General features: G+C 35.7%; 1 protein-coding gene across 2 annotated transcripts in view; it reads left to right on the top strand.

The window, feature by feature from the left end:
• Positions 1 to 6260: 6260 nt before the first annotated feature.
• LOC136799388 (uncharacterized protein CXorf58 homolog) overlaps positions 6261 to 9923 on the top strand; it is a 35559-nt gene continuing 31896 nt past the window's right edge. For both annotated transcript variants that reach the window (XM_067056101.1, XM_067056100.1), the window contains exons 1-5: positions 6261 to 6380; positions 6712 to 6806; positions 7082 to 7193; positions 8322 to 8453; positions 9732 to 9807. In XM_067056101.1, coding sequence (XP_066912202.1) covers positions 6285 to 6380; positions 6712 to 6806; positions 7082 to 7193; positions 8322 to 8453; positions 9732 to 9807 — 511 coding nt within the window. In that variant the 5' untranslated portion in view covers positions 6261 to 6284. The remainder of the gene's footprint in view (positions 6381 to 6711; positions 6807 to 7081; positions 7194 to 8321; positions 8454 to 9731; positions 9808 to 9923) is intronic.

Genomic DNA, 9923 nt, shown 5'->3' with positions numbered 1-9923 from the left:
CGTAGAGGTCGTCGTACAACCATAGATGTCGTCGTCCAACCGTATAGACGTTCCCGATTTGCCCGATTTGCTGTTTTTTGTCTATTACTCTTAAACTTTCAGTATTATTCAGTAACAAATTAATCTTGGATTTCTCCATAAATAGATTCTCTATGCCGTGTTGCATTTTTTTTTTTTAATTTTATTTAGTAATTAGCGTAAAATTACCCTGGACGACTTTTTTCTGCAATAAAGGAAGATAAAGGTAACTCGAAAACTTTAGCACAAAAAAACAAAACCGAGTTAGCTAACTCGAAAAAAGATTTTGTGAAAAAGAAAACCGAGATAGCTAACTTGAAAAACTTTTTGAGAAAACAAAAAATCAAGTTAATTCTAACTCGAAAAAGATTTTTTCAAAATAAAAAATCGAGTTAGAGTCAAGTGACGTCATAATTTGTACTTTTATAACGTCATAATATAACTAACTCGAAAATTGCTAACTCGATTATTATTCCAGGCCTCTCCTACAATCTCTATAATCGATTTTACTGATTACGACCTCTACGGTTGAACGACGACCTCTATGATTGAACGACGACCTCTACGGTTGAACGACGACCTCTATGATTGAACGACGACCTCTACGGTTGGACGACGACCTCTATGATTAAACGACGACCTCTACGTTTAAACGACGACCTTTGGACGACGACCTCTATGATTGAACGACGACCTCTATGGTTGGACGACGACCTCTATGATTGGACGGCGTCCTCTATGTTATGCTAGACGGAAATTTTGTCATCTTCCAGACCTTCGTACGTTTATTTTCCAGGTCATCATCGGTTGTTATGACGACCGATGAAGTATATACCCTAGGCTAACCTCGTCTCCGTGTATCCCATGCTTTATTTACATTACTGATTGACGCCAGAAAATACCCTGGTGTTGGCTGATGCGAGTTCCCCTTCTCAGAGAGGGACTTCTCAAAACAATACGTCATAAGAAAATCTAACGTTACAAAGTTACACTTCAATGCAATGGTTTCAAACCCAGGAACGAATGAAATATGACATTTTGTTTTTGAATTACGTAATCTTACGCGTTCGAAAACCAGCTTTGAAATACGCGCCGTGTATTTTTGACGACGGATTGAATCTAGCGATTCCTTTACTTACTTTCGCACATTGTACATTGTAGGATTTGGTTTTGGTAGAGGCTTCAAATCATACCTGCCTCATTCACTGACCTTTATATAACCCTGGACCAAACAATATCTGCCATCTTTGATTGGAGTTTTTTTGAAATTGGTACCCAAGGAGAAGCCATTGCAGTGTTAAAAATTAACGTCTAACGCCGCTACATCATCAAAAGAATTTTAGGAAAAGTAGACCTAGCGCTCTCGATGCATTTACACCGCTATCGAGTAGTGCCGACATTAGGGTACCAATTTTCAAAAAACTCCGATCAAAGATTTTGCTTGGCTGGGATTGAGAAGCTTTGTCCAGGGTATATAAAGGTCAGTGGTTATGACGCGTTGTTGTTCTTCGTGCTTCAAAAATGCTAAATTGGCGCCCCGTAGGAAGAAAATCAGAGTTTTGGCACCTCAATGATTTTAGAATAAATAAATGGCGGATTTCTCACAACAACCAGAGTCAAAAAGTCTTGAAAAAAGGAAGAAAATATAGCTGTGAGCAGTGTGACAAAAGCACGACATAATCATAAATTTGGACATTAAGGTTAGATGAAAAAAAGGTAATTTAAGTGGTGGTCTTTTATATTTAAAAATTGACTTTCTATTTCAGTTTTTATTGCTATTAAAGCAAGCAAAAGCTTGCTCTCTATCTCTAACACATTTTTCAAACAGTTACATCAAAATGCCTCGAAAATGTTGATATGAAAATTGCGTAATCAGAGAACGTATGTCTCGCTCATTATAAAAAGGCCGAGACAAACTTTCAATAATTGGATTGTAACATCGAGTTAAGTCTCTTTTGTTAAGTCACCAGGGGGTAAATAAAACAGACCTTGATACATTTATCGTTTGTTTTCAACTTGACCATTCGTTTAAAACTCAGCGTCCCAAATATTTGGGGTAGGTAAAATATGTACAAAGAAATTCATACTTTTCCAACTTGGCAAATCTTTAAAAAAGAAGCGAACAATAAAAATTAAATTACCCTTTCCAAATAAACCTCTTCGGTGGCGAGCGTAGTCTACTCTGACGTAATTGTAAAATTTATGTGATGGGAGTTTGACATAGTAATGTAATGTTGTTTGGGGAATTATGAAGTTCTTTGGAATTTCGATTGCATTTATTCAGGTTGATTTTTTATGACTTCTAATGGTACTTTTTCTAACGAGTTTGATTACTCTGTTCTCACACTTATGTCTTTTTTTTTCGCGTCCTTTTCCGTGATTACTTTTATTTATATTTTTAAAGACAGGTAAGAAGGCATATTGATGTAACTGTCAAATTTTCTGGGTCTTACAATTTGATGTTTGCTACATCGTCTGGGCTAAAAAAAGTGTGAAAAGACACGAACCCCATTTTTTAATGAGTGATGTTATGATTTTTTTGATTACGGCCGCGTACAGGAACTCGCCAAATGTTCCTAACTGTCAGTAACAGTTTTAGGGTGCTATGAGAGTTCAAGCTTGAGGGTAATACTCAATACTAAAGATCCAAAGGCCCTCTTTTAGGGGAACCAGCAGGCCTGGGATGGACAAACACTGGTGTAAGTAAAGGCACAAGTGTTACGCGCGTAAGCCAAATCGCGTATTACGAACAACCTCTAAATTGCCGACGATGATAACTATCAAAAATCTTCGTTTTTCAATCAGCTATTACAGCTCAATAAACCAATGAAATAATTTGAAATAAAAAGTAAACAAGCCTTGAACCTTTCATGAATCCAAATAAATAAAAGTATTCATCTAAAATGAAGATTACATTTCAAAATAAAACGATTTCCAAACCAACCTAAAGTCAGTGTCAGCCAACTAAAAATTTCTCTGCGGGGTCACTGGCATACTGGCAAGGTGTTACGACTTCAGACTTTACATTCCAATTCTTGTATAGGCTGCAACTACACTGCCAAATGATCTGTATTACAAAGACTTTCAAATGGGTTCATAAGTTAAGAAAATGAGATAATCATGTAGCACGGGGGTTTTGTTTTTAAAAACAAACTTCAAAATAAAATTGTTAATGAACTTGTTACTTAAAATATCACTTACTTACATAATTTATTTAAGATATAACACCACTTTCTTAAATAAATGGCCTCTTAAAGTCTTTTATGTTTGCCGCAAGAAGGGAGAAAAATCTAATTTGACCCCCGATTTATTCTCTCTTTTTCTAACCATTTCCCGCGTGTTAGTGTAGACACAACTTTAATCTGGGGAAATGAAGCATTTTCATTGGTCTAAAATCACAGATGGTCACGTGACGAGAATTTTTATCCAGGGAAATGCCGTGGCCGCAATGTTTTGCTTTAGTGAGATTGACCATTTTGTTGTGATGATTTGAGCGGGCAAAATTTCTGTATAAACCAAAATATGGCTTCGTTGGAATACCGGTTGAAACACTTGTGAAGGTAAGGTATAAGGCTGTAAGGGCAGAAGGGTAAATTATATAATTATAATTATTAAAATCAGTCACTTTTCAACTAACTTCCCGATGCGATGAGGAACAAAGCTGGAGACCACCAGAGCAAATAATCTTCTTTGATGAGGGCGCCCTTTTGGATTTATTGTTAACTCATTTAAAACGCCAAAAAGCCTTAATATGATCAGCCAATAGAAGACGAGTTTGTTGCCGCGCGCGAGTTACAACATGCACTCCATCGTAGCGAAATCACAAACAACATTTCACAATTTTGGATTTAACACAGGTTAAATCGCGGTTTAACTTTTATTTGATAAGCGCCACATACAGGATTTGAATGGCTGGGTGGCCGCCCTCCGCTAACTGAGTCTACTTTGCTAATAGCCACGTGACGTCATGTTCATAATGGCCATCGCATGTCCCTGTTCAAGTCGACACTCTAACTGAAAGCTGACATGATGAAATATTTTTACCTCCCTCCCTCCCTGCAGTTATGGTTGTAGGCGATCCTCACTTATTTATACTAATATTGTATTTATCGGGACAAATTATCCCCAAAACTTACTATTCGAGGATTAGCCATAAATTTATGCCAAACTTATATCTACCGACTCACACTTACTTCTCAGCCGTCCGACTACTTGAATGGTTTACACCCCTAATCTAGGCCATAGGCAAATTGGAAGTTAAATATAAGAATATCTTCACTTAAAGATTTTTGTAATACCTCAAATATTGATACTTGACTGCAAATATCAATATTTGAGGTATTACAAAAATCTCTATTTTTGATGAATTTTTGCCATACAGTTAATAATTTTCGTTTTTAACATAAGGTCTTAGCAACGGGTATACCGGCCATAGTTACGGGGCATTGAGAAAAAATTCTAACATAGAATTTCAAAAAGATTCACACTATCATATTCTGCATTACAAAATACACCTGTTCTATGTTGGGTTTTTTTCTTGGTGTTTATTACAAGACAATCTCAATCGAACGGAAACGACCGATTGAAATTCGATTGTCGAACGCAATCGAATCTCAATCGAACGTTTTTAAAACTCTGAGGTAATATTCGATTGGTTCGATTGTTGTTCGACTAGTTCGATTGACGATTCCATTCGATTGAGATCGTCTGGCTTTATTCTTGCAGCTTCCCAACATCTAAGCTCTCAAACATCACAACAAGCCAAATGAAATTACTTTCGATTTCCCGTAGAAATTATGGGATGAACAATCTGGGGGTCAATGAATCGACGATCGAACGCAATCGAACACAATCGAATATCAATCGAATCTGAAAATTGCGGTAATATTCGATTGAGATTCGATTGCGTTCGACAATCGAATTTCAATCGGTCAATTGCGTTCAATTTGGTTCGACTGGTTAGATTAACGATTCCGTTCGATTGAGATTGTCTGGTTGTTGTAGGCTTTAAAATTATCGTCATGCAACTAAATAAAACCCCCTGGAAATCTTTAAGTTTTGATAAGCAAAATACTTACATACTATTGCTTACTTTTCAGGTATTCATCCAATCAGAATTCACGCTCAGACACTTTCAACCAATCAAAATTCAACCGTGGCGCTGGAAATGATCCAATCAGAATCCCAAAGCTAAAGACTTACAGCCAATCAGAATTTGTTAGCGAATTAGAGAATTTGTCAAAGATTTGTTTAAAACCACCTTATTTTTTGTTGAGTATCGCCTAAATTTATCGAAAAAACACGCATTTCAACATTAATCTCTTTTATTGATAAGTATCCCCAGTAAGTATCATCCAACGCCGAAAGGAAAATAAGCGGGCGGAAAGATGGCGGAGAAGTAGTGATTTGAGGTTTTTGTAATTAGACAGCATCACAAAGGATTGTTATATTTTAGCATAACAATGACAAACTCAGGAGGTAAGGTAAATCGTGTTTAAACTGCTTTTAACTATTTTTCTAATAAAGAATATCTTCAAACTTGACTTCACTGATCTTATGTGCTTAATTCTATTTGACTTTTAGAGCTTCATTGAAGATGAAGAAGTAGAAAGATAAAAAATGCGCTGGTTAATTTTGTTTAAATAGGTGTGTTCTATCATTGTTGAAAGTAGGAGAAATTTCTACCGACGCAGAGATTTTTACAGCAAATTATTGGCACAGTCTGCTTATACTTACTATGTTTGCTAAATCATCTAGGCAAAAAAACGGTAGAAAAAGATGCGTACTTTTTTTATGAGTGCAGTTAATGATTTTTTTTATTGCGGCCGCGTACAGGAACTCACCAAATGTTCCTAACTGCAATATTTGTTAACAGATATGCTATCCTCCCAAAATTCTTGATATTGTGCGCCTTCCTATTCGTTCCAAACCTATGCAAAATTCAAAGCAAAACAGTAAAAATGTTGGCACCTCATAATTCTTTTGATTCCTTTTCTTTTGTGGTCTTTTGATTAATATACTTTTCGAAAGTTACTCAAATTTTTAAATGTTGAGTAGATATCAAAAGATAGGCATTTAAAGACTATTATTATGGTAAATTGAAATTTTAGAAATACAGTACCCTCTTTTCAAAATTTAAGAAATCTTTTTATTTTTCCTGTTCCAAAAGATTTCGGTTAGTATAACATTTTTGGTTGCTCAGGTTTTGATCTAAAGATGTAATTTCTCTCTTTTCATTTAAGTTTGATAAAAGTTTTAAAAAAAATATGGAACAGTATGCTGTCAAAAAGATTGAAAATTGCTGGTGTTGCTATCGGGACCGTCAAATGTTTCGACTTTTGAAGCAAGCTATATCAACTGCGGTGAGTTACCTTTCCTCCTTACTGAACAATAAGAACTTCAGATATTCAATGAACTTACTTACTCTGTACAGCCCAATGACCTTTGTACTGTAAATCAGTCCTATATCTGCCATCTTTGATCATAGTTTTTCTGAAAGTGGTACTCGCAAAGAAACCTTTTCAGTGTTGGAAATTATCGTTGAACGGTGCTACATCATTTTATCATGTTATTGAATTGGAAATTAATATGCTGTAGTTTTCACAATGAAAATTATCAAAATGATTACTTCAATTTCTTTTGAAATGTTGTCCAGTTGTATTTTTTATTGAAGAAATGATTTTTTTCTTTCAGGATCATTCTTTCACTGCAGAAGTGATGCGGAAAATCAGTCCAAATGAAGCAGAATTGTTGAAAGACCCAGTATTTAAGACCAAGATTCGATTCAGGTAGCAAATCCATTTTCTATATACTACAGAGATGCAGCAAAACTATTATAAATACAAAGTGTTTAAAGAAAATTTTAAGCCAGATAAAATATCGCAAAATTAATAACTGATGTTAAATTGTGAGAGTGTTTCAAGGGGGGATCTTCCATGCAATGTGTTCTATGTGTATACTTTATGCAAATACTTAGTAGTATTATTATTTGTATTTGAGTTTTTGGCTGCCCATTAATCCCTAAATTTTCGTCCATTATTACAAAACCTAGTTGCAATTTCAGGTTTTCTGGTGAAGAATTTCCACCTCGGATTGTGTTCAAAGTATTCATAAAGACTGATGGATTTGGAGTCAAATATCTATGCGGAAAGAAGGTCATAAAGCCTGCTTCTCAGGTAAAGTATCTCCTGATCATTCTTTTCTCTATTTGGATCAGACTTTTTGAATATCTTACCTTTCTCAGACTGTGTAGGAAGGTAGAAAGTTTGGCTACTGTGCACAAGGTCAAAGATTCAATCCCCTGCCGGTTCATACCAAAGACTTCGAAATTACTGTAGTAAATGTTCCTTGATGCCTCTCTACTTGGTGGTCAGCAATTAAAGAGAAGTGTAGGGTAATTACTAGCCTGGATATCCAAGCTCAAAATTTTAGAAAAAAACAAAATTTACCTCAACATACATACAAAGTTCTAAAATTATAGAGCTTGGTCTCCCTAGAGAATGAAAGTGAAAACCCATGTTTCCTAGCCAACCCAGGGCAGCAAAACAGAAATTAATAAAAAGCAGTCTTACAAGATCTAAAACTATTTAAAACATCCAAAGATTACACCAAAGTCCATAAAAAAGTTTGCATGCATAATCATGACCAACCATGTTTTCTTGGAAAATGAACTTGCCTCTGTTTTCTTCTTTTTCATGTTTTCATGTAACAGAAAGCCCTATCTTCACTAGCAACTGGAGGACGGCAACTGGAGGACTATCCTATTTATGCTTTAGAATTGCTCAACGCCGTGTAGATTGGCCCTTACGGTTTTAGCGAAGTGAGCGCAAGCAAGCGGACTACATTCTCTTAAAGAGAATGCAAATCGCTCTAGGGAGACCAGGCTGTAAACCAGAACATAAAATATCAAAAACTAGACTGTGAAATAGTTTACCAGGCTAGGTAATTACAGCAATCCAGGGAGAGAGACTTAGTTACTTTGATAGAATCTAATGGACTTTGCTAGAGACAAAACAAAAAAATTCATATATTATCATTATGGAAGCTACGGATAATGAAAAAAGTGGGTCCCCTTGCTTCCATGAGTCAATAGTAATCTTACCCAAAAAAAAGGAGATGTATTGAATTGACATTGTCAAAAGCAAATGAAAAGTTTTAAAAAATCTTTTGAGAACCTGGCACAGAGTCCTGGATTTGCAGGTAAATGGAGCAAGAAAAACTGTTGACATTAGCCCTCGGAGTCGAGGAATCCTAGCCATACTGGAAAGAAACATAAAAATAAAGTTTTTCTACTTTTCTTTTAGGCAGCGTCAGATTCGTGTAGCATGATGGGTAATCGAAAGTTTCTTGATCAAATTCTTAAAGATTTGTGTTTGGAAGAACAAAAAGGTGTTCAAAATGAAACAGAACTGTCCAGTATGAAAGATTACATGAAGGTTAGTGGTTTATTTATCGGTCATTTTACTTCAGGTAAAATAAAATAAAAACAAATCAGGAAAACGGCATCTTGTTCTTTGATACTCAAAGAAAAGCAAAAAGTTTGGTTTTTAAAAAAGCTATTTCTCATACTAAACTTAACACAAAGTCTTTTTTCGGACTTCCTTTCGTTTTATTTTATCATCGGTCAATAGAAAAAAAGATGCTGCTCTGGGCAACACTTGGTAAACTAGTGAAAACCACCAAGTTTGGTTGTTTGCTTTAAATCAATAGGCTCAACTTTAGCAAATTTACTTTTACATTTTTTTTCCGCTAGAAAACCTTTCTGCCAATCCAGTCAGGTCTGTGCATCTTCTAATTAGACAATTAAAACAAACATTTTAATCCTTTGAATTTCCAAAAAGAAAGGCCCCTGTATTCTTTAAAGGTGAAATATTTCTGAACCGTCTCATGGTATCAGCCCCCCCCCCCAGAAATCTGAAGGGCACCTAGGCCAGGTTAGTAAAGGGGGGCTAATGCCTTGCAATTCTTTGGGGTTACCTATTCATTACGGGTACCTAGCTGTCTTGATGGAGGTTCTGGAGGCTGGTTATATTTTCCAAATCGAATTTTTCAAAATATTTCAAATTATTGAATTTTTTTATCCCAGCACCTAGTTTCCCATCCAATTTTTCTTTCGTTTCCCATCACGCCATCTTTTGCTATATTTTTCTAATGTGATTGTTTTGATTTACAGCCGCCATCTTTATAGCATAACAACAGAGCTTATTAGCAGGCGTTCATGCGTGAGCATGATTTTAGGAATGACAAAAGAACAAAAAGTGTCAATTCAAATAAATTATCTGCTGAATAGGGGTACCTAACTCAAAGCAATTTTTCAAGGGGACCTAACTCGTTGGGGGCACCATGCTTTTCAGGGGCACCTGAAAAGTGGGCTGAAACCATGCGTCTTTGAGAAGCAAGAGGCCAAGTGTTAAGTTCAAAGCCCAAAAGGCTAAAATAAGCCAATAAGATTTGCGCTGCTTTTAGAATTATTGATTGAATGTAGCACTTTTTTTGTTTTCTCGCGGAAAATATTCAAATTCTGGCAATGGATTACTTTCAATCTGGCATTTGTGTTAAAACCACGCCTTTAAGATGAGAAATAAGTGGCTTCATTTCCCATCTAAGAGTTCCAACTTTCGGGGCTTTAAACTCAATAGTGCGAAGGTTCTACACAGAATAAATCTCTGTCTTGATATAAATCATATCTTCTATCATTATCTTTTATTGTATAGTACATTTCAACACTGGACGAAACGATGGCAGACAGTGGTGGAAGAGCAAACACTTGGAGAACATTGACTCTTGATGGTATGGGTTCAACATTTTTTTATTTCATCTATCATCGATTTATGTTTTCACACTTAATTCCCTATAGCACATTATATATTATACTATATTTTGGAAGCCTTTTATAAATTTCACCT

Source organism: Clytia hemisphaerica, unplaced genomic scaffold, assembly GCF_902728285.1.
Source record: "Clytia hemisphaerica strain Z4C2 unplaced genomic scaffold, Clytia hemisphaerica genome assembly, whole genome shotgun sequence".
Taxonomy (NCBI): domain Eukaryota; kingdom Metazoa; phylum Cnidaria; class Hydrozoa; order Leptothecata; family Clytiidae; genus Clytia; species Clytia hemisphaerica.
This window is presented reverse-complemented; position numbering and strand designations above follow the sequence as displayed.